This window comes from Cervus elaphus, chromosome 33 (genome assembly GCF_910594005.1).
Source record: "Cervus elaphus chromosome 33, mCerEla1.1, whole genome shotgun sequence".
In the NCBI taxonomy this organism is placed as follows: Eukaryota; Metazoa; Chordata; class Mammalia; order Artiodactyla; family Cervidae; genus Cervus; species Cervus elaphus.
This window is the reverse complement of record NC_057847.1, coordinates 11064594-11090495: the sequence shown is the minus strand read 5'-3', so window position 1 is coordinate 11090495 and position 25902 is coordinate 11064594. Positions and strand designations below refer to the sequence as shown.

The following is a 25902-nucleotide window of genomic DNA, read 5'->3' as shown; positions in this document are numbered from 1 at the left end:
TTTTGAGTCAAATCTGCATCTCCAAGACCAATCAGTCTGGGACACAGATTGGTTGTTTAGTAAACATTTGCTGAATAGAGAATGTGGCTCTACTCTCTCTGTTATTAGTTAGACCCGACTTCTAGTAATTTTATTACTACTACCTTGTCGTATAGTCCACAAAGTGCTTCTACAAGAAGCTCCTTACTTGACTCAATCAGGGAAACTGTTATGTAGGTACGGCTGGTTTTATAATAACACTTCCAATTTACAAAAGAGAAAATAGAACTCAAGAGAGTTTAAAGTGACTTCTTCAAGGTCAAAGAATGAGTTCTGGGGCTCATGTTTACTATACTGTTATCCAAGCCACCATAAACTAGACATATGAGCAGGGAGATAACACTTAAAATTGTGAATTATTACAACATTATAGATCTTTAGAGAGAAACAGATACTATATACTATATACTATCTAAAACAGATGTTCTGTTAACAAAAGCAATATTAAACAACAAGGGAATGCAACTCAGGAAAAAGAAGTCAAGATTTTTTAAAATGTTTTTATATAGAAATATTTTACAAAGATTTTACAACATAGCAAATCATTACATCATACTGTAGAAAGAAGAAAAAGATTAAACCTCAAGAAAAAAGAAAGTGCTCAGCGCAATGTATTGCAGTCTCCATGAAAGTGCATGAACGGTTAAGGCAAAGTATGCCGCTGGTATTGGCATGCTGCAAAATGACTTGCAAAACAGTTTTGAAAAAATATATATAAAAAAGGATTTTTTTCCCTCCACTTTTCTCAAAGACGTTTGAAAGGGATACATTTATGAACAGTTTTGCTCTACGACTAGGTAAAAATAACTCCTGGGTACAAAACAGTAAAAGTAAAAATGTTCTACCGAGCATGTTAAAAGTAAATCAAATGATTTATAAAAACAAAACCTTTCCAAATTTGGGCCTGCTTTCTACATTTAACTTGCCAACTCCCTCATGTTCCAAGACAGAGATCATGAAGGATAGTTGTATGAGTTAAGTCCAGATCTTGACCTTCATGTGACTTTTAACTCCTAGTTTCTATGGCCAAACTGCAGGCACGTTTGAAGTCCTCATGCCTTCACTGTATTATAAATCTACCCTATAGCTTTGCTTTTACCTGTAGCTTACACAATAACCATTTTATGAAGTGCTACATATGCTTAATACAATATTTTGCCCTAGCTGATAAGAAAAATACAAAGGTGCTCTCTAAAGTTAAACCATAAACCCTATTAAAGAATTCTAGTTAAGTATTTCATTTCTCCACATATATGTCAATCCCTTAACAGCAATAGGACCAACAGGGATAATACTGGTTATCAAACTTTAATCTTCAAACTTGGAAGAGAATTTGTTTTTATAATACAACTGAGAATAAGCTTTTTTAAAAAGTAAATTAACTAGACTTGAACAAGAGTGTTCGGGCAAACTGACATATCTGAATTCTAGTACAGATAATAAATATCTGCCAAAAAATAACTTAATTCACCTGACTAATCCTTCTTCTATGGAAAATTTTACACTCTTATGAGAAACAGGGAAAATCAGTGTTACTATTCTAGTCTCTGTATTTAAAATGAGTTTCTCTTTCTCTATTTTTTTTTTTTCCTATCCTTAAATATAAGGGAAATTAACCAGCTCATTTCTCCTGGCTTGTTTCCTAACTAGCTTTTGGCCCTCAAGGCATAGCTATGGTAAAACCAGAGAGAGACACCCAGCAATTTATTGGAATTCTGAAGAACAAAATACGCACATGTGCTCTACATAATCTAGTAACATAATCTAGGGGTGGCAACAGCTGAACTGTCTTACACGTCAGAAGTATTAGCTTGATCTGCATCTGTAACTTCTTTATCATCACGACCACAGGCAAAAAGCTGGGAGCCCAGAGTTTTCTGGGCAAACCGGAAATACATGATGTGGCCCATTGCCACAAAGGAGACTGAAATCAGCACAAGCAAGCCGAAAGCTTCAGGATTCGGAGCCAGGATGACCATGATGAAATGCAGAAGATCAAGAAGATAGTTCATGGAGTTCTGTACACCATTTATAATGCCTCTTTCAGATTCAACAACATTTTCTTGCAGCAACTGTGTCACAGTTAAATCAAAGGACCAAAGACCTAAAATAAAAGATATTTCTTAGAAACTTAATTTTAACTTAGAGCCATACATTTCAGACCTATACATGAAATATCTGTTGACATATACAAAATACATACTTAACACTATTACCTTAAAATCACCATATGTATATATATCATAGCTGAATTTTAGAGATTTTTCATTAATAAATACTGTGCTATTACTGGTTTCAAGAAATTGTTTTTACAGCCATAAGAAACAATTCTTTTCTGTGATTATTCATACTCTGAAAGCAGAACTCTGAAATCAGAGACATAATAAATCCTATTATAATTACTAGTATTTTTTAAGTTTAAAATGAACGGACCTAATATATTGTTAGGTTTAAAGTGTAAGGAAACTTTAGGCCATTAATACATTTACTGCTTCGGTTCTAAAGCCCCTACAATAAAGCTGTCTTGCTTTAATATTAATATACTTAATTAATTAATGAACTGCTTTGTATCACAAGATAAATATGGTTTCATTTCAAGAACGAATTCAGACAGAGATAATTCATCAGTCCTCTATTAATGATTACTCAAACTTTCCTTTGTAAGAGGTTTTTACATTATGCCTCCTTTCAGAGCTATAAAAACCATCTGTTTGGCAAAGTATACAACAAAGAAACATCAGCTAGAGAAGAACTCCGAAGGATTTTTCTCTATTGTGTCTTATTTTTTTAAATTTAAATCCCACTTTTTTTAACTTTATTGCATTGAACTATTTGCTAAATTACAGTCCTTTTGGTAGAGTTATAATAATAAAAAGACTCTAAATTACTAAAATTATAATCATTATTGATAATATCGTTTTTAAAATTAACTAAATTACATTAAAAGAGAAAGATATCCACTCAGTAAAAATCTTCAAGCCCTAACCATGTTTTAAGAAAGTATATATACATACACACTCTACAAAATACAGGTTCTTTTAAACTATAAAGTTAAATTTTCATAATAAATGACTGGACTATACCTAAGAATAGAGTGGATTTTGCTTAAATTAACATTCAGGGAATATTTTAGCCCAATTTCTGCTGAATTATCTGAACCTCCATTGCAAAAAGACACTTTAGTTCATGAATAGACAAAAGGAGACTTCTTACCGATTCTAGCAGCAATGACGCCTGCAAACAGCAGGCTGACAGAGATTATAGGCACGGATTCAGAACTCATCTCTGGGACAGTACTAGCAGGAACAGACCCGTTTGACATGTGCGCATCAGCTGTAGAGATGATTTCAGATATTTTTGTAGGTGTAATTGAAAGGGGTTCTGTTTGAATGAACCTAGTACGGATATCTTCAAAAGGTGAAACAGACAAGTCCAAGGGGCTTCCAGGCATGAACACGGAGATCACACACAAGATCAGACAGGAAAGCTGCGCGATTCCTGAGATCAGACCAGTCCGAACCAGGCCACATCTCCGACGCAGCCATGTAAAAGCCACAGTTCCCATTATTCCAGTTATGGCCGATGCGCCCATCAAAATACTAAGGATGGACCCGCTCAGCCCCTGAGTGTAGGCGTACCCTGTAGTGATGCAGTCAAAGCCCAGGACAGTCATATAGAGGAAAGCAAGACCCATGCCCGCCAGAAACACAGACTGGTTGTAATAGGACACCCATCCATCTCGGAAGGTGCGGAAGGGCTCAGCCATCTGAGAGGCACAGCTTGGCTCTTGCTCATGTTCAAGTTCATGGATGTCAGGGTCTTTCTCACCCATTAGATGAGTTCCCTCCAGGGGTTTTGGCTCAGATTCTGTTAATAAAAGACATTATTATTTGAAGGAGGGGACATGGAGGAAAAAGCTAACTACCTTTTGCACAGTAATTTTCTTCTCCCCTTTCCCTCACCCATGGAGGGCATCACCCATGGACTCCCTCGGCTACTACAACATAATATGTATTTTCTTTTACTCATCTAAGGATTTCAGCCAAGGAATAAACTCCAAGTATTTACATTATAAACAAAATACTATTGATACTTCTCCCCTCCCCATTCCCCCCTCTCTCTCAGAAATTATAATCCCACCAAAGTAAACAGCAGGAAAACTTATCAGATAAAATATAATAATTGTCTGAGAAAATACACAACCTTATTTTGGGGGCCCATTTAAGATTCCATTTGCTCAGAAGCCCAACTTCCTCTTCTCTTCTTGAAAAATGTCCACCTCATATCCTCACTCTCTTCCACTGTCCTACAAAGGGCATGTAACTCCCTTCTTTACAGACTTCTAGGAATTCTCTTCTCTTTCCCCCAGTGCTCTTCCCATTACTATGCTCAACTTTGCCCAGTCCTCAATTAATTGCCCCTCTGTGCCTGCTATTCATGTTAAAAAAAAGGGCCAGAGGCCCCATTCCAACTCCTTGAGGTTCAACCTAGATTTGTTCCACAGATCCTCAAAAGACTGGGTTTTAACTTATTACCATGTTGATATGGTTAACCTCATGCAGGCCATCATTAAGAACTAAACCTGACATAAATTCAGAATTATTTTGGTCCCAACCAACATATAAGATCTGCAAATCAAAATAAAGGGACTGAACATTTTGTTGAGTTTACCTTTGTATAAATTCAGCCGTTTCAACTCAGTTTCCTCTTTAGGAGGAGCCTTCACAGCTAGAGCAGGGGTTTTCTGGTAAACCTTCCAGAGCAGAAAGTATTCCACACACATGGATACCAAATTCCATGCCGAAATGAAACCACAGCCAATGACTGCAGAGCCAAATGTCATAATCTGGCCAACAGCCATGGGGGCCAAGATGTTGGTTAACTGGTCAATCCTTCGTATTGTAGCATTCATATCTACAGAGAGAGGTGGAGAAGGCAGGGAAGTGTGCAAATCTATCAAAGAGAGACTGCCCACTTACATAATACAACTCATAAACCAAGAGTATTGATTCCTAAGATGTAAATTTCTAAAAGCACTCTGCAAGCAAACTATTTTGTTAGAAAATCAATTGCTGTTTGGAGCAAGTCACATTAAACTTGCCTCAAAAATCATGGTTCTCTAGAATTATATAAATTAGTCTAACATCAGCTTTTTAAAAACGAATTCAATAGTAACTCTACATTCATTTATTTCAACAAGCACTTAGTAAATGCTTATCATGAATTAGGCTATGACAAAAAATGAATACCCTTCCTGTCTTCATGAAGTTTATACTTGCATGGGAAAACAAAGACAATCAACAAGCATATAAGTACACAGCAAGTCAGAGGTTCATTAAAGACTAGAGTGAAAAATAATGCAGAAAAGGGGCATAGACAGAGTTCAGGGGAAGGGGAAAACTTCAGTTCTGTATATGGCAAGGTCAGGGAAGAACTCACGGAAAAAAAAGAGAACATCACAGCAAGGCATGAAGCAGCAGGAGGCAAAAGAGTGAGTCCTGTGGGTATTAGGGAAAAGACAATCCCAGGCCAAGGCAAGTGCAAAAACCCTGGGACAGGAGGAGCATGCCCAGAAGAACAGCGAGGAGGACAGTAAGACTGCAGCAGAATGAGGAAGGGAGAGGATAAGAAGAGATGAGGTCAGAGAGGGAGGGAGTGGCCCAATCAGGCAGGATCTTAGCCTACTACTTGGAAACCAATTTTTATGCCGAATGACTCAGGAAACCTTTCGAAGCTAATGAACAGAGAGGTGATACCACAGGACTTGTATTTTTAAAGGTTCATTTTGGCTGCTGTGATGAGAAAACAGTGTGCGGGGTGTGTGTGTGTGTGTGTGTGTGTGTGTGTGTTTGGCTGCTGTGATGAGAAAACAGTGTGCGGGGTGTGTGTGTGTGTGTGTGTGTGTGTTTGGCTGCTGTGATGAGAAAACAGTGTGCGGGTGTGTGTGTGTGTGTGTGTGTGTGTGTGTGTGTGTGTGTTTGGCTGCTGTGATGAGAAAACAGTGTGCGGGTGTGTGTGTGTGTGTGTGTGTGTGTGTGTGTGTGTGTGTGTGTGTGTGTGTGTGTGTGTGTGTGTGTGTGTGTGTGTGTGTGTGTGCGCGCGCGCGCGCGCGTGGGTGGGGGCGGGGGTGTGGACAGCAGTGCAGCCAAGGAGACAGGTGGGAGACGATGTGCGGGGAAGCAAGACAGTAACAATGGAAACAGAGAAACAGACACTGGATATAATTTAAAGGAGAATCAGGAAGACTTGAACACAGATTAGATATGGTATGCGAGAGAAAGAGAGGAATTAGAGATGACTCTAAAGTTTTTATACCGAGCAACAATTGGAAGGATAGAGTTTCCACTTACCAAGAAAGGGAAGACTTCAAACGAATCAGGTTTAGACAAAAGAACAAGCATTTGGTTCTAGAGATGTTGACTTCTCTAGGTATACTGACATTCAAGAGGCTCTGTCAAGCAGACAATTAAACATACAGGTCTGGAGTCCAGGGAAGAAGCAGGTACCACATCTGCGAGTCACCACCAGCTGCTTGATTTTTAAACCAAAGACACTGGCTGAGACCAAGCAACTGAGTATAGACTGATGAGGTCTGCGGACTGAGTCCTAGGCATGCCACTGTTCAGAGGTCAGGAAGATGAAGAGGAACCAGCAAAAGAGGAGAAAAACCAGGAGAGTGTGGTGTCCTAAACCAAGAGACAGCAATGTTTCAAAGAGGAGGAAGTGATCAATTGGCAAGCAATGGTGTTAAGTCAAGAAAGATAAGCATGGAGAAGCAGCTCTAGACAGGTCACATGGTCGGTACTGAGGACCTTAAAAGGAATAATTCTGGTAGGCAATAAGGGCAAATGCCTGATTGAAGCTGCTTAAAGAGGCTGGTCATTGGAAAAGACCCTGATGCTGGGAAGGATTGGGGGCAGGAGGAAAAGGGGACGACAGAGGATGAGATGGTTGGACGGCATCACCGACTCAATGGACATGGGTTTGGGTGGACTCCGGGAGGTGGTGATGGACAAGGAGGCCTGGCATGCTGCGATTCATGGGGTCACAAAGAGTCGGACATGATGGAGCGACTGAACTGAACTAAAGAGGTTGGTGCCAACTCCAGGGGACACCATTTCTATTATATTCTAAGTGAGTGGCACAGCCTAGCTTCACAATGTGAATGTTGCACCCCCCTCCACCAGCCCCGGTATTATGGAAAGCAAGGCCCCAACCAAGCAAAGGAATTGGAAAGAGTGAGCACAGATATTTCTTTTTGTTAAGTTTTGTTCAAAAGAAGAATAAAGAAATGGGAGTGATAGAGGGGGTAAAGAAGGGCATTTTTAAGATGAGCAATGTTACAGCACGTTTATATGCTAATGTGAATGATACAGTCGATGAGAAAGGATAGAATCTGAGTCTCCTCACAGGCGGCAGAGCCGTTCTTAGATAGGACCACAAGCAATTCACAAGTGTAGGTCACGTAAATGGCTGTAGGTACAAGTGGGAAGAGGCACATGAAGATGGGAGCACATGGAAGTTCTCTTCTCATTTTTCCATTTTCTCAGTAGAACACAAGGCAAGGTCATCAGAGAAAGTGAGGATGGGCGAGGCGGTACTGAATGTACGAGGAAAAAGTAAGACGCTGTCCTTTAGGAAAGTGGGAGGAGGAAGGGACCAGAGGAAACTGTATGATCATACAGCAGCACGAAAGGGCCAGCTCGAACCCAGTGGTCATGAATTTTAAGCGAGAGCAGTGAGCAAAATTGTGCTTTTCTTTTTTTCACCAGCCATGTGCTACCATGGAGAGTTGGACTTAAGCAGGATCTTATGAAAGGAGTAACAAAAGGAGAGGAGGCCAAGTGAACTGAGGGTGTATACTAGGAGGCATTCATATGGTTGGAATGACTGAATTTGGAATTTAAACTGGGTAGAGAGGAGACAAGAGGGGGTCATTGATGCCTTACAGGTGCCAACCAGGCTGGCGCATTGCTGTGACTGGGGAACCAGGAGGAGTGAGCTGATAAGGCAGGAGGTATAGTTCAAGTCTTGGATGCCAAAGATTGAGATTAGGGAAGGGGAGGGTTTAGCAGTGACAACAAGGTCTTTGGGTATGACCATGGGAACATACAGCTGAGTTAGAGTGGAGGACAAGACGCATAAAGGAGAGGAAGTCAAGAAAATAGCCTACTTTCTCATTTTCTGTCTCACAGAGTAGAGTGAAAATTGAGAAAGTCCTTATCAATCACGTGGGGCACCTTGGAAAAGCATTATATGACTAATGAGCACATTAACAGAAAACCGTCATTATTCTTTCTCTCACTCTTCCTGGTCCTCAACTGCCTTCCAATTAGTCCTATGCATGCAGAACGCCTGCATGATAACAGGAGAACTTTGACATATTTCACCTTTCACTTGAGAAGCAAAGGCAGTTTTCATTGATCTTATACATAACCAATTTTGCAGAGGCCTCATTAACTTCCATCTGCCCCTGCTAATAATTTCCTAACATGGAAATGTAGGATTGCTCCTAATAACTCAATAACTTGAATCCAAAAATCAAATATTAATGAAAACATACACTTGAATCTGAAGGCCTCAGAACAACAATGAAATGTAATTAAAATGATTTGTTACTTTTTCACTACCTCCCTTTTCAAGAGCTCATGAAACTTCCTAATGCCACCAATTTCTTTTCTTTATTATCAAAATTTAGAAATTTCTATCTGAGGAAGCTAATCATGTTTAGATGTAATGTAGTATCAGAAAAGAGATTTCATTTTTCTGAAGCAGAATTAATTAAATAAGTTTTGAAAAAGACATAAACGTTTTACTGGTAACACACTAGAGAAGAACTGGTCCTCTCAATGTGCAAACATACTCTTTTTCACAGGCTTGTATTGATTCTTACACAAACACACAAATGTGTGCTCATTTAATTCCAATTAAGTGTTTTCAGCTGCAGCTGTGACAAAGCGGACATCAGTAACCACTTGCTGTTATAAAGGGTATATATCTTGTAGAATAATAAAGAACATATTTGCTGAGTAAATAGCACCTAGCAGGTTTGTCTACCTCAAATACGAAGACAATTTTCAGTCAACGGAGTCCAAACAAGAAATATATCTACCTTACTTGATCAAGCCAACCAGCAGATGTTTCTCTAGAATGATGGACAAGAAAAATCTCATAGACTATGAACAAAAAGTGATTAACAAAGGAAATGAAGAAGGAAATAAAATAACAGATGGAATAAAAAGTCAGGGAAAGGAAGTTTCAAACAGATTTGACAGGCTAAGGGTCATGATTCAAGAGAAGGCTTTAATAAGACACTAAATCAAGTACTTAGACAAATGAGTTGACAGATTAATTAACAGTATTTATGTGGAGAAAGTACCTTTCCTGGAGCTGTCTAAACTGGATGGTAACAACTATATTTTGACCTGATGTCACTGAAATTAGAAAACTTTTCAACCTTCCAGGGAATATCTCTCTTGTTCTTTACCCTCAGTGATACAACTTCCAATTTTATAAACTACTCTGAAAACAAGAAACATTGGGGTGAGGGATTGGGAGCAACTAGCTTCCAGCTGACAACCGTCCCTCTTCACGGGCACACCCTTACCCCGTCACGTACATTTTACACACACACACATGTGTGCGTGATGCACATGAGCTCAGCTGGTCCCACCCAGCCTCCTGCTTGGTTTTAGCAGTCTTTGCCAGCAACCTCAAAAATCGGCCTGCATGAACATAAATTACTCCTGACCGGACAGGTGTGTATCTGTGTACAGAGACACAGAACCAGAGGTGCCGCGGGGGCAGCTGGAGTCCCCTCCTGCCACACCTTCCCCCCCTTCTCTTCTGCTTTTCCTTTGCCCTCCTCTTTTCTCATCTGTTCTGTACCTCTGCCTTATAGCAGGAATACTACCAAAAATCCATGGTGAGAGCCTCGCTGACCCCCAGGATGGAAGAATTATCTGTTCCTATTTTGAAGGACCATTTTCAATTAGTTTTTAAACAAATATGGAGGTCAAAACTTGAGGAAAAACAACATGGAGGTTTCCTTCTTTAGGCTCTATCCTGTACTTGCGGCCGAATTTGAAACAGCACCACTTCCTAAACTAATTCACAGTGGACAAGAGTTCAACAGGCAGCTTACTTCCTTTCTTAAACTCCAGAAACTCCAGAAGGTTAGAAAACAGACTGGTTAGCCTGGATTCTTCCATTATGAAATGATTCCTCAAATAAAGAAAGACAGCTGAGAAGTGGCCAGTCATATTTTTGTTGCTTTCCTGGAATATCACTTTATAGTCAGAAAGGTCCCAGAAAACTACATGGGATCTTTGTTTTGTTACTTATTTATTTATTTAGATATTTAGCACAAATTAAAGATTCTGAGTAACTTTCTCTTTACTCAGGGCTTTTTTTTTTTCTCCAATTATAGACTCTATAGACTTCACAGAGTCAGCATGAGTTAAGAAATTCAGATAAGAGAAAGAAAATCATCTTAAAAGCTAACTTTTTCCCCAAATACATTTCAACAGATATATGTGATCTATTTTTAAAATATATCCTTTTGTACCCTTTGAATTTCAAAACATTGGCATACATTAACATCCTTAAAATAACACACTAAAAGAGAAAGAAAATAACAGGAGAAAACACCAAAAAAAGGACAAAATCTTATCTTTTAATTCTATGTGACAAAAAGAGATGGAGTTATTTCCTGTTGGTAAATGATCACAGGAAGAAAAATCAGTGAGAATCACTACTTTAGCTCCAGAGAGAATTTTCTGCAATACAGGCTTTCCTGTGCTAAATGCATCTTCCATACTCACTGGCCTCTAAAATCACTGTGGTATCTCTATCTGAAGCGGTATTATTACTGCTATCACAAAGGGATGACTTAAGCAAATCCTTCTTTTTCTTCATGTAGACCTTTCACAGATTTTGCTCCCTTTCTCTCAACTTCCTGTCTTTTTCTTTTAACCACGTGTCTAGTCAAAGTTGCTTGCTAACCCCAGTACTTAATCTTGCCTCTGTGTCCTGGGATAAGCCACTAAAGTGATCCGGAATGGTCTTGTCAGTCAGGATGGCTGGCAATGAGTTTGTAATACCCATTAATCTTAGTGACTAGCAGAGTTGACTCAGCTGACCTGATCAGTAAATAAGTGTACATTCCTCCTTTACTCTGCGCAATTTCAATCCATCTGTGTCTGGGTGCTGTATGGAGTAAGGGGTGAGTAGGGAATATTCAGTAAGGTAGGTTACTCTAAGCCCAAGTATTACTGACGTAATGGATATATTGCTTTGTAAGCATTCTTCAGCCTTTGCCCTCTTGTACATTTCCAATGGACAACTAAAATGCAAGCTTTGGAAGACCTACATTCTATCTATACTTCTTTAGTGTTTATAACAGCTGTTACAGTGCATCATACATAATGTAGTTAGAGTTATCAATTAGAACTTTAAAGTTGAAGGAATTAATGTCCAGAGTCTATCCTAGAATCGTGTGTGTGTGTGTGTGTGTGTGTGTGTGTGTGTGCTGCATATTCAGTCACGTTCAACTCTGCCACCCCGTGGGCTGCCATGTGCCAGGCTCCGTCCACGTAGTTTCCCGGGCAAGAATACTGGAGCGGACTGCCATTTCCTTCTGCAGGGGCTATTCCTGACCAGGAATCAAACCCACATCTCTTGCATCTCTTGCATTGGTAGGAGGGTTCTTTACCAGCTGAGCCACATATTTGTTTCTATTTGTTTGGATAAAAATAGTATCCACAATATGACCAATAAGTACTGAAAATAATAACCATAGTATGAAGATAAAATTCATGTCAAATATTCACTGTTTTAAGTATTTGAAAGAAAAAGCTCAAAAGAAATATTCTTCTATTTGCCAGGTTTTCACAGAATAAAAGAGGTCACTAGACTATAAATTAGTTTCTTAACAGTGAGATAAATCTTTGCCAGGTTTTCATAGAATAAAAGAGAAGGTCACTAGCCTATAAATTAGCTTCTTAACAGTGAGACAAATCTTTGTGCTGAAATTGATAATGTAAGAAAAAGACTATGCTTTCAATTTAGTATTCCTTAAAATTACTCAGAAAAAAGGCTTAAGCCTCAGTTATTACCACTGATTTTAAAGTGAATCCTAATATAAACCATTTGGTAGAAAGAGAAAAGCGAATTACCTGCTAATCTGCCTCTGTCTTCTCCTGCAACAACAACAATCCAATCCCTTTGGATTGTGATTGCGGTAGCAGTACTGGCCAAGTTTGCAATATTTGCGATCGTGATGATCAAGATATAGCATGAAGTCTAAGGAATTACAGGAAAAACATTAAACTGTCAGATTTACCACACTGTACCTACTGGTCTTTGGTAGCATAATAAAATTTTAATTTAATTTCATAAATTCTAAAAAATCATCTTACTTGTAGACATGAAACAAGATAGCAGTGGTCAAGTTAAAGGGCATAATATCTTTCTAATCTGCATCTTCTGTGGTACAAAAACATGTTGAGTGCTCAGGCATGTCTGACTCTTTGTGACCCGTGGACTGTAGTCCACCAGGCTCCTCTGTCCATGGAATTCTCCAGGCAAGAACACTGGAGTGGGTAGCCATTCCCTTCTCTAGGGGATCTTCCCAACCCAGGGATCAAACCACGTCTCCTGCGTTTCCTGCTTTGGCAAGTGGATTCTTTACCTCTGAGCTACCTGGGAAGCCCCATCTGTGGTATACATGATACAAAATAGTCATATGCACACTTATATGACCTAGTTATCACAGAGTGTTAACCTCGGGGTAGTTTTTAATTCCTCCCACAAATATGTCCTTTGGAAGAAACACTGAAGGGGAAGTGAAAGGTCTTGCATTTAAATCAGAGTTCTGACATTTTCCAGTTGCATGACAACAGGCAATCAGCTAACATCATCACCTTGCCTCACTTTTTCATCAACAAAATGAAGGGAATAGAGTAGAAGGTTTCTTGTCCATCTAGCTTTGGAACTCTACAATATCAATTCAAATATACCTAAGAAGATTTACTAGTGACACCAAATTTATTGTTTTCCACTACACCCATCTCTGTGCTCTTTTCCGTCAAGCTATCATGAAATTAAAGTGTGAGAAGTTATCTACTCCATGTCCTCAAATACAAATACCAATTATTATTGAGGACCACAATCATGACTGATTTATATACATGGATAACATTTCTTATATGGTGTGAACAAATTGTAGGTTAATACTGATGACCTGAAAGCTAGCAACTGGATTATGTAATAAACTCTTTGAACTGCCATTAAAACACAAAAGGAAAGAAAACTAATAGAATAAAATTTAAATTCAAACAACACACAACGAATGCCTGTTATGGGCAAAAAACAAAAACAAAAACAAAACAAAAGTGGTAGGGGATATTAAAGTAACATGGATCACAGCCTTGTCTAACTCAATGAAACATGAGATTAAAATTAACCTATTTGCAAAATGACATTCCCTAGCCTCAGAGAGTTTTCCTCTTTTATCTCTAACAGACACATCAATTTTCTGCCATCAAGAATCTTGTTGAGAACTTACAAGAACCCATCCATGGTACATAGTCAGAAGCTCGTTCTTATGTAGGAAAACCATCATCAGGATGACTCCACACAGGATGACTGAAACATTCTGGATCACCAGTGAAGTCTGGGCCACTATACAGAGGGAGAAACAGTGTTCACACACCAAAGTATCTCAATGGAGCTGCTCCCATCCATGTATCACTGTTTTACTGTATTAATGCATATGCAAATTACAAGAAATAGAAACATTCCTACCTGAACTATTTCTAGCAAGACCCAGCATATCACATCAGATCAGTAAAACTTGCAGACAGAATAAAGAAGTACTTCGCATTTTCCCTGATAAAGCCATTCATAATGACCGCATTTTCATTTATTTTCTTGAAAGTATACTGTCATAAACAGAACTATATTAGATAAACAAGATTCATGTCTCAGCCCTTTGTAGCTTAGGCAAAAATAAGAACGTGGAAGAGGCTAAGGAAGAGGTCATGGAATTCATGACCTCCTAGATGGTGGGCTGAATTTGATAAGATCGTACAGATAAGTAGGAAAGATATAAAAAATTGCCAAGAATAAGGCAGCAGTGTGTTCCTTTTAGAACACTAAAGCTATTTGCTTTGCTATGAAATTCTAAACTACATCTTTCCTCAGAGAAAATGCCAGCTTTCTGAGAGTGAGGCATCCGTGTAGACAAGAGCTGACATAAGCACAGGTCAGGATCCAGGGAAGTCTTTCTTTTGCCACTCGCTGCAGCAGATGATCTAGGGCAGCATACTTAAACCCTTGTGTCTGTGTCTATAAAGTGAGGATATAATACACATCTATCTGCCTTCCTCACTTTATGGGGTCATTATGATGCTCAAATAAAATACTCATGAAAGCACTCTGAAAAACACAGAGGGTTGTATATGAAAGGTATAATTATAGCTCTTGCCTTGAAGGACAGTAAAGCTCATTCTGGCTTGGAAGGCTATATCAAAGCCTCGAGACAAAACAAACTGCTTTCTGAAATTAGTATGAAATAAAATCCCAACATATAAGTCATTCTTTTATTGTACAAGGCTTAAATATCAACTGAATGAGATTCTTGGCTTTCAGAACCCCACAGACCACAGGAAGGGTAGACACGTGAACAGATAATTATAAGAGCATAAGTGAAATAGCAGAGGTATTAACAAAGCTTTAATGGGACTGCAGAAAAAAACAGTGTCTCTAGTTAACTCAGCCTAGAGACATCAAAGATTTTCATGGAGGCAGACACGAGTTGATTACATCGAATAAGTGCAAGATTGCTATCCCACTGAACTCCTCTTCATCCAACTCAACATTCTTTCCTAACTTACAATTTCACTGTTCAACAATCATAAGATTAAAGGTTTCTATATATAGCATTCCCATGCCCCTATGTATAATGATGTAAATAACTGGGAATTTTTTCTAGGACACAAAACCTTTTTCTATATGTTCTTTGGTCTATTGATTCTCAAAATAAAATAACGTCCATCTTGGCCATTTTACTGATAGCATCAAGTCCTAGAGTTTGATAATCCAGTTGCTTTCTAACCAGGGGCCGTCATCCTGCATTGAAAGAAACAGATACCTCAATCTTTCCCCGATGACTAAGACAGACATGGCCAGGTCTTAGCATTATCAACTGAATAATTCTGGGAAATTCTGCCCTGAATTTTATCCAAATTGCTCTTATATTCTGAATAACTGAACTGTTCTCTTTTTCTTATACAATACTTAATGATTTCAGTATTAATGCTCTAATGTCAGTATACTACCATTTCTTCTTTTTTCTTAAAAAATTAATAATTCAACTCTCTGTGATCAGATGCTCTTTTTTAAATCCATTGTTTTCACTTCCCCTACACACCTGCCTATATGAAACACTGTACCCCAGAGGACAGATGTTAAAGCTGTCCCAGGAACATTGTATTAAATGAACTCCAATGCAAGTCCTGGTTAAAAAGATGCCAGAGTTAAGTAAACTTTTAATGTTTAACATGGTTCACAGAAAAGTGCTATGATGTTAACCATTAACATTCCTAATTTATGAACAGCCAAAAAAGATCCCTCCCCAAATCTATAAGCTCAATACCCTGATATCCCATCTTTCTGTAGGAGTCCCAGGACCCTCCAAGCAGGGGTGCTGCCACTGAGCACCCCACCACTCAGAGAGGGGCTGCAGAGGGTTCGCCACTGGGGTTTCTCTCCAGCGCAGGCCCTGGTCCCATGAGCACAAAGGCTCCTATGACACCACTCACCCTTCAGTCTGGCATTCTTATCCACCCAGTCGCCGATGATGGCTCCCAGGACCAGCACAGAGCCTGCCACCACCAGCCCGTAGACCGCCGTCAAGAGCAGGCTGTTCCCATAGAGCTCCACCAGGAACACAGACACCGCGAAATGCCACATCCGGTCCCCCTGGGGTCGGAGGAGAGAGAAGAGGTGTTCATAGAGTTTGGGGGTGCGAGTTGCTAGTCAATCATACTCAAAAAGCTGCTTTCCTGACAGAGGAGCACTTTCCGGCTACATCAGGAGATTTTCAAAGTCAACAATTCCTCTATGGATTCAATGTGGTCAGGTGTTAAAACTCTTCATCCTGGCACAGTGGAAAATATTCCTGCCCAATTACTAAGTAAACCTGAGAGGAAAAGCATATTAATGGAACAAACATACTTATCATTCCAGAAAAGCATACAGTTTCCAAGTTCAAGGAGGATTTTTTGAGGTAAAACCTGTTCCCTTTTTTTGTCAGGTTTCTAGCCAGGCCTGGGGGTGAGAGGCATGAAGAAGTTTGCTACTGAAGCAGAATGAAACTATAGTATTGTAGTTTACAAACATCAGTATGCCTTGGATGTCAAGTAAAAGCTAGTTTCCCAATTTGTAAATGCTAAGAATGCACTACATTACCTTTCAAGTTTCTTTTACCTATAACATTCTAAAATCTGTGTTCTACTTCACAAATAAATTTCAAAGACCTAAAACATCAGGACAATCAAAAAGATGAAGTTAATATGTTCAAATTCTGGCACCACATGAAGATGTCAGAAATAAATACATAAATAATTTTAACATTTTGACATAGATGAGTTTTAAAAGGGGGAAAAAAAAAAACTATTTCTTCTCTCCAGAGTATATAGGAAAATCTGGAATTCACTGCTGCAAAACAAGTAACAGAAACTTTCAAATGAGTTGAGCCAAATTAATATGTAAGAAGTCTAAAATGGACTTTATTTTGAACTTTTAGGCCCCATTCCTGACTTGTAAGGTTAACCTAAACCAGGACAATAACGTTCTATCATAACCTATCCCTATGAGAAATCACTACAGGAAACTAAATTCCCAGGCTAGCCTCCATAGTTACGGATTGGAAGTAGTACTACACTCCTAGTTCTTTCCAACGTCTTAACATCCTCTTGACAAATTTAGTGTACAAGGAGCAATGTATTATCCTGCTATGTCATATGATTTTAAACATTTAATAAAGCCAAGACAACAATCTGATGCATCTAAAGTTAAACGGATATGCATACTGTAGCAACCATTTACAATAAGCTTCATGTAGACCAGTATTTCTCAAATGGGGGTGATCCTCCAGGGATCACTTAGCAATGTTTGGATCTATTTTGGGTTGTCACAACTGTGAGGGTGGGTTTACTACTGGCATCTACAGTCCCTACAACAAAGAATTAATCAGGCTAAGACGTCAATAGTGCCAAGGTACAGAAACTTTGGTGTAGAGGGTTTAGAACCTCTATTTAGAACCGCAGTTGAAAGTTAACATAAGAGTAGGGCCTTGAGGGATGGGGTGAATAAGGACAAGTAAACGTCTGGAAACCAGTGGAAACAGCATGTTTGAAAGACTGATTCTCACTTGATGGTCTGGAATGTGAGCTCCAGCACAGGGCAAAATCCCAGACTAGAAACACAGCAAATAACCGTGCAATCAACAAAGTGGACGCGCAGGGGGTCCTGGCTGTAAATGAGTGCAGAGTGAGACTAAGTTATCAACTATAATGTTCTGGCACACTAGATCTGTTATATGAATGTTCCAGAAGTTTGAGGTTTAATTAGTACCATAATTCACATTTCTCATACAGCTTTTTAAAGTTTGCTTTGATAACAGAAAATGTCTTCCACTTAAGTAGGAATAACGTTTCAAATACCATTGTACTAAATGACTAAAAATATATGATACAGCTTGTTTGAAAACAATAAAAAGACAATTTATACAGTAAGATAAAAATGTCAATAAGAGTAACAAATTAACCTATTTTCTTAACCTTTAACATGAGAAGTAAATTTAGATTTGATTAGAATAAAATGGGATGAGGAGAGCAGAGGTGCTTTATCCTAATCTCAATCCTCTAAAAAGACAAAAACACATAAATGCCTCAAATGATAGCCTGCCTCCATGAGAGAATGTCCTCTTTCCTATCATAAAGAATAAGAAATATTATTCCGATTGCTTCTTTCTTTCCTTTCTTACACTTATTCTATTGAAGAACAGTTGACTTTCTATGTTGTGTTAGTTTCTGGAGTACAGCAAAGTGACTCAGTTACACATTCTTTCTCACATTCTTTTCCATTACGGTTTATCACAGGATATTGAATATAGTTCCCTGCGCTATGTAATAGGTTCTTCTTTCTTTCTTTGTTGTTTTACTCCTATATTTTTTTTCCAAAAGAATCTGTTTAGGTTTTTTTAAAGAAGGACTTTGAAACAAGTGCCACAAAAGTTTTCTCTCTTGCCACCTCCCTGATGGAGAAGAGTAAAACTGCTCCACTTGCTCCAATTTCCAAAGGCTTAGGCTTTAAGAAGTAACAGACTCAACATTCACCAAGCGCAAGAATCAGGTAAAGTCTCTGTAAACATTGACCAAGCGCAATCGCAGGCCCACCCACCCATTCTTTCCTAACCTCCATTTCCTGCCCTCCCACAAGCTCTCATCAAACTTTGAGGATTTGTTTACATGTTCATCTACTTCCAGGGCACTGATCCAAAGGCCAAATGAATGTCATTACTGCACTGAATACTTTTTGAGAGGCTCCTATGTACCCAACCATACTGCAGGCATTAGAAATTCAGCAGTACACATAAATCAAGATCTATATGTTCATGCTGCTTGCATCCCAGTGAACAGAGACCTAAAGTAAACCCAGAGTAGGCCAGGTGGTACAAATGCTAAGTGGAAAAATAAAGTAGGGTAGAGCAGGAAGGTGGCATTTTGCATGAAGCAGACCTATGAGTAGAAATCCAAGGAAGTAACAGCTGGCGCCATGCAGACATCTGGCAGTAAATGGAGCCAGTCCATAGCATGATGCATAAGATAGTAACACTGGCCACCTTTTTTCACTGCCTTACACTGTTATCTTTTTGTAATTAGATACATTGTTTAAAACCTACACCAAATTACATCATAAGTTTCTTGAAAACAGGATTCACTTCTTACCATATTTTGTATTCTGATAGCACAGAGTAAAATATATTGATCCACTGGCAGAAAGAAATGAAGTAAGAAACAAAAAGCATTCAACTTCACACAAATCTAACTCAATATAACCTTCTACCTTAACACCTATATACTCAGAGTACAGGAAACCGTGGGCGATGGATAGATAGATTTGTATACACATGCATATATAATAAATAAGCACATATATTTTGTTGCAATAAAATCAGGCAAAGCGTCAAACAGGAGACAATACTCAAAAGGCAGAATTATCTAGCCTTAGAGAGCATTCCTTTTTTGCACTCTTCTGCACCAAGAAGTGAAAACCCACTAAACCTTACCCGGCTGTAATTGCTGTGTTTTGTTTTAATCCAAGTTTCCCACAAGAACTCCTTTTGCTCAATTATCTTTAAGACTGGAGTAAGCATCTGTCATTTTTCTTTGTGTTTTGTAAGACAAAAAACAAATCCTCCTGGAACAATCACAGTTCCACTCTTTTGGCAAATCTGACCTGTTAACCTACTAACGAAAGGTCATAAAAATCTAAAACTTAATCAGTATTTGGAAGTTAGGCACCTTCTTCCCCTAAGAAATAGGTCCAGATCACAAGATAAGCATTTTAGACACTTACGTCTATCACTTACCACTTTTTAAAAAAATACTCAATACTACTGAATTAAATTGGAAGAGTAATTTAATTGGATTTAAATTAATTAAGGGCAGTTTCACTCAATTTCTACTTAGAATCATCAGTTACCGGAAATGAAACTCAGGCCAAGTCTACTTTGTGTACATGTATTTGCAGAGTCATCCCTGTCTAAGCCTCTGGGGAGATAGAAGCTGGCCTTTCTAAAAAGCCATCTTTGAACTGCTCTTTCTTAAAGAGCTGATAACCTAGCTTAATAATTTCCCAAGGGCATGGGTACGGATTTCCTCATACTATAGTTTGCATTCATGTCTTAAGGATGATCCAATAGCAGTTTCCAATTTAAAAAGAAAATAACATTCACAAAATTTACTCTCAAAATTCCTTCTCCTTACTTACAGTTCTGTAAAACAGAAACTTATGGTTCTGTAACTATCACATATGACACATGAATAGAATATATTCAGATTTATTGCTTTAAACAGTAAGACTAACTGTTTAATTTAAAAGATTTTATCCATCAAAATGATTTAATAATCAAAAACACATCTATCATCCTTTGGGGATTATTCTTTGGGGTCGGGGGATGTTGGTGAAGGAACCCAGGCCTACAGAAACAGTGGGACTCTTCCAAAACCACATAAGAAGTCAGAGGGTGACTTATCAATCAGCTGCTGATTTTCATTGGATGATGGCTTTTAAGATAGACTGAGATGTCTCACACATATCTAGCTACAGATAACATTTGAAAAGACCAGAATTTTCATCACTCATATATTTGTTCTTGGGGTCCATTATATTTACATTAATCTTAGAACTGCTATTTTTAGCCTGTTAGTCATGCCATTATTCTACTGTATTTTCATAGTGTGGTATGCTGGAACTTATCTTAACAAAAGAAAATAGAGAAATACCTTAAAATATGTAAAAACAGAAAGTAATATCAATGAGACATTCATCCATTCTTAGTAGCAGATATTACCCTTTACTAAGCCTTGTAAGGCAACATACAATACAAGATAATCCTGCCTTTTTTAATCCTGTCTTCGGAGAGCTGTTGGTCTACATAAAGTATGATAACCTAAAAATTAAGTAGCATTCACCAACACCTATAGGAAAACATCTTTGGTGAAAACAACTTACAGCATGTGTGTCCAATTGATTTCTTCAGATGCATGACAAAACTGGAAGATGGCTTAATACAACTGGCTCAAATGAAAGGAAACAAGAAATTGGGCAAGTATGTTGTAAGAATTACTGTAGGTCATCACTTACCCAAGTAGACAGAGAATGACCAAGATAGAGAAGGAATTTTGCAGAGGTCAGGTAGTTTGCCAAGGAGCCTGCAAAGATACACAGTGGGGAGATAAAAAGCATGTTTAGTCCCTTGAGTGAGCTGAGGTTGGAATGCTCATTCATTTGCTCTTATTAAATACAATTATTAAAAACTGCTTTGTGGGGCAAACCATGTAGATTTCATCAAGCCACCTAGAAACTGATGGGGAGATGAAAAATTCAGCATGACCTATTATTGGTCAATACCTGCAAAACTTCACATACAGTGACCAATGCTCTTGTTTCAACAGTCTTAAACGCCATTCTATTTTTAACAAGGCAATCCCAAACCGTCCAGTCGATTCCATCCTCCTTTGTGTGCAAACTCCTTTCCCAAACCTTGAAATTCCTTTCTTCCTTAACCTCCACCAAAACAGGAGTCAAAAGAGCTGCTAAGCACGCTGGTTAAGAGCTGAGCCACATTCCTCCAAAACCTGCGTGGAGCTGCAGGTCTCCAACGAACCAACCTGTTTCTACCCCATGCGTGGGCTCAACTCACCACAGCATCCTCCCTGACGGCTCTGCTGGCTTGTCCTGGTCATGGCACCAGACGCCCCCCGCTTGTTCTTCTGCTGTTCCTGCTGAGGCGTTTGTCACCAGGAGTGCAAGAAACTGAAGAAAGCACCGCCGAAAACACAACAGCTCTGTGCAAAAAGCCTCCGACGACGACTGTGATAAAAACAAAAAGGAAAACGGCCGGGGGTCTTCTTTTAGTCTTCTTTCCAAACTTAGCTAACACTGTAGCTGAAGTTGGAAAGGCAAAGCCTTATGGAAGCGGGTGGAGGGGGCTCAACAGGCCGTCCGAACCGACTCGGGAGCCTGCACCGCCGCCGCCGCCGCCGCCGCCGCCGCGGGCCGGGCCCGGGCCGCCACTTATACGGGGACGGGGGCGGAGCTCCGGCCGCCGCCGCGGCGCGAGGCCAGGCGCCCCGCAGCCTTCCACGCCCTTCCTAGGAGTCGCCGCCCACCCGCGGCCCTCGGGGCCGTCTGGCCGCAAACGACCCGCGGGCCTGGTGGGGCCTTCGCCGGACGAGCTGAGCTCGCCGGCTTCCCCGCCCTCCGGGAGGCCGCGAGACGAGGTCGGGGAGCCCGGGCAGCCAGCCGGCTGGGCGGTGTCGGGGCAGGCGAGAGCCAAGGCCGGGGCCGGGCTGCAGAGCCGCGCTTCGCACCGGCGGCCTGGTCGGTCGGGGAGCGGGCTGCCGCCGACGGTCGACGGTCGTCGTGCAAAGCGCCAGTCTGGGCTTGGAGGTGTGGGGGAACATCCCCCCCCACTTTTTTTTTAAACGAAAATCATTTTTAATATAGATAAATAAATAGAATCCGTGTCACGAAGGCCGTTTTCCTGGCCTTCCCGTTCCGGCCCGCCTGCGGGCAGAGAATGTCTTTCCTTCCCAGGACCTCATAGTGGGGCTTCCCTCAAAGAACCAGAATCAAAGGGCAGGAAGGGGCGCCAGGATCAGAGCCCAGCCCTCTTCAGAGGAGTCAACGGAGCCTCTGGAAAGGTGAAGTCCCGAAACGACGTAGGGACCCAGCCCCAGCCCAGAGCTGGGGGCTCCATGTCCTTCCTGGAGGAAGCACCCAAGCGCTTCCTTCACCAACAACCTTGCTTCTCCCTCGGCGCCCTCTGAGCCCTGCCCGCACCCACATGGCCATTCCCCACCTCTCCTCCAAGCGGCCCAGGATGAGATAGGCAGTGACCAGGAATACCGGTTATCCCAGTTGTGTCCCTGTCCAGATAAAGCCATTCGGTGGCCTCCTGGAGGGGCTGGTGAAAAACTCTAAAGAACACCAGACTTGAACCTCCCTTGACTTTTCCACCCCATCCGACCACCTCTCTGCCAAAATCCCTGGAGCCCCTAAAACCCCCAGGTTAAACTTACCTGTCTCAGTCTCGCCGAAACCTGGGGGCTGGACTCTACACATTGAAACCCCAGCCAGATTCCACTCCCTGCAAAGGCCAGACTGCCACCCAGTAGTGAAGGAGACAAGTGAATATGTGCCCTGTATCTAGACTCTCAGTCAGGAGCCCCAGAGGTCGCAGGGGCGGGGTGCAGCCGGACTCCGTTGGGATGTGGTCTGGAGGTCAGAGATAGGTGATTTACAGTTTAGCTACTGCTGTTAACTGCCTTTATCCTTTTCAAGCCCTCTTTCCCCCCGTTTCTTTCACAACATTTTCAAGTCCTTTCTCTTCACTCCTAGAGAGGTTTTGGTTTGTCTTCTAAAGTTGGAAAATAGGGTAATGTACCCACACGTCCTTGAGAAGTAAACCAAGGCACCCTCACATGAGGCACACGCAGAAGAAGGGAACTGAGGAATCAAACACCTCCACATCATGGCAGTCTCTTCCAGGAGATGAATTTTGTTGATAGGTCCTCAAGCAAGGCACCAGAGGTTCACCGCAGAGTCTCTTAGCAATGAGGACCCCCAAGTGCTTTACGTTAATTTGCACTTGCCACCAGAGAAGTGTTGTGCTGCCCCCAACTTCCAGGTAGCTTAAAGGAGATTGGGTTGGTTAAATAAAAAATTACTTCCGGCCCACACTGTCTGAGAAATGTTTGTTGGAATAGTAGCTAAGTCATGCACATTTCACAATGTGATGTGGAGACTCTGTTTTACATCGTCGTCAGGGAGTCCTCAGAAGTCAAAATGAGAGAATGGGGACAAAAAGAAGAGGTGGGAGACTACCGTGAAGCATGTGGATAAGAAATTTGGAAAGAAAGCAAGCAAGATCCATAACACCACAACCACAACCAGTCCTTATTAGTGGAAATGGCTAAGATAATTAGTTGGGGCTTATGAAATGGAAAGGCATTGAGAATGAAAATGGAATAAAACTCCTCAAAATACACACAAAATACAAAATGACAGTAATCTCCTGGCCTTGACAGTCTAGATTACAAAGCACTGCTGAAGTCACAAGACCCGATAGGCTATTTATTCCTCCTTCTGAGGAATTACTTGATTGGTTGAAAATTAAGATTTCTTTCAAGTTGTATGTATCTTTTCCAGAATTTAGACAACACAAGTTTCCTGTCAATATAATCATAATGAAGGAAGTCATGCAAGTTTTAAATCAGTTTACCAAAAAATGCCCTATAAAATGTTTTCTAGTTCATTCTCCAAGTTTTTAAATTAAATAGGTTACCTAACTTTTAAAAAATTCCAGCCAGAATAAAATGTGTATTTTAATTTAAAATTGATAAGTAGTTATGGCTACAAAAAAAGTTTTATTATTTTAAGTTGTGTTTAACTTACCCGTCAGGCATCCTAAGTTTCCTCTGCTGTATCTGATGTGCTCACCAGGACAAATAAATGCGGAATAAGCAATGGTCACTGCAACACTGCTCTAAAGAAAAGTAATAGGGTTATCATCAGCAATTACAGGAAGAGCTTGGATCCAGGACAGAGCTGCTGTCGGGTGTGAAACTGTTTAGCCTAACGTAGGAGTGATAAAGCCACACTGCCACTCAAGAACCTTTCTCAGTGTTGCAGGCATATCTCAAGAACTGTTGGCCATTCTTGAACCTGTAATTGACTGGACCCTTGAGGAATTTACCTTCAGATATCTAGTTTAAGTTATGAACAGCTAATTAAAAAATAAGTATCCTCCCATGTTTCCATTTTGTTGTATTATTTCACAAGATTTTACCTTGCAAAGTTTCTCATGAATGCTCACTTCTCACTCTCTCTCCCTCTCATACCCACACACACAACAGATACACTCAGTAGTCTTCTACCTCTAGTTGTAAAATTAAATACAGAATTCATAAGATTCCAAAAGAAATACATTCCTAAGACAAATCCATAGAGATAGAAGGTGTTTGAGGGAGAGGAGTATAGGTAGTAACTGCTTAACGGGTGTGAGGTTTCCTTCTGCGGTGATGAAAATGTTCTGGAATTAGACAGCGGCAATGGTTGCACAATATTTGCATGTACTAAAACTTACTGAAATGCATGCATTTCGTGTTATGTCAGGTTTACCCAATTTTGTTTTTTTTTAAGAAATGCATTCATTTATGGAAAGTTTGCCATTTTTCAATAGTAGTATTCATTGGGATAAAAGTAAACCAAAAGTGGTCTTAGAAAATCTTGAAAAGAAAGAGAATTTGAAGGAGAAAAAGAGACATTTTGTCCATCACACTCACTGGAAACCCAAAAAAACATGGCACTGCATTTGCTGTTTAGTTTCTCTATGTGCAGCCAGAAAATACATACAAATTTCATTTAATGAATGTTTCAGCCTCTCAACTTTTGCCATAGGTAGTTTCATTTGCTGTCAAATCTGTTTCTCTCATGTTACCATTAGGGCCCATTTTCTTGTATGCTGTCTTTAGAAACAGAAGACAAACACTTAGCTCCACAATATTCCCTTCATATTCCCCAAACCTCGCTTGGCTTCACCCAGCCTTGCCGTCCTCGGCTTAAAAAAAAACAGGGATGGATTTCTCTGGTATTCAGTCATTTTAACTGATCTTCTTGGTAACCCTTTTCAATTGCACCATTTGCTTGCAAGGCCTTCCCAGGAGACAGCACATAGGGCCTAACTCATTTGAGTAGAGTTCCCATGTCATATAGGCTCATATTCTCAGTCATCTGCCTCAGACACTCCACACTGCATCCCTATTTCTGGGCATCACCCTGAAGCTGATTCCCACTAAGCTGGCCATACACTTACGCATGAAGTTTGCATTCTGGACTGAACAAAACTTTCAGAGTTCCTAACTATGTCCCTTTGGAACATAGTCCACATGTCCAGTGTAAGAGTCTCTGTTTTCCAGCTCCTTCCCCACCCCAGTCTCTTACTGATGTGATCATTGTGCCTGCTCTTCTGTTTGGTTTTTATTTCAGTAAATACCACTTCCATAG

General features: G+C 40.2%; 1 protein-coding gene across 1 annotated transcript; it reads right to left on the bottom strand.

Annotated features, from left to right (window-relative positions):
- Positions 1-779: 779 nt before the first annotated feature.
- SLC40A1 (solute carrier family 40 member 1) lies at positions 780-21913 on the bottom strand. Its single transcript, XM_043894347.1, has 8 exons — positions 21536-21913; positions 20977-21044; positions 15864-16023; positions 13607-13722; positions 12216-12342; positions 4711-4953; positions 3253-3906; positions 780-2143 (listed from the first exon to the last, which is right to left on the bottom strand). The coding sequence occupies exons 1-8, from the start codon at positions 21576-21578 to the stop codon at positions 1830-1832; spliced, it is 1725 nt and encodes a 574-aa protein (XP_043750282.1). The 5' UTR covers positions 21579-21913; the 3' UTR covers positions 780-1829.
- Between the last annotated feature and the right edge of the window lie 3989 nt (positions 21914-25902).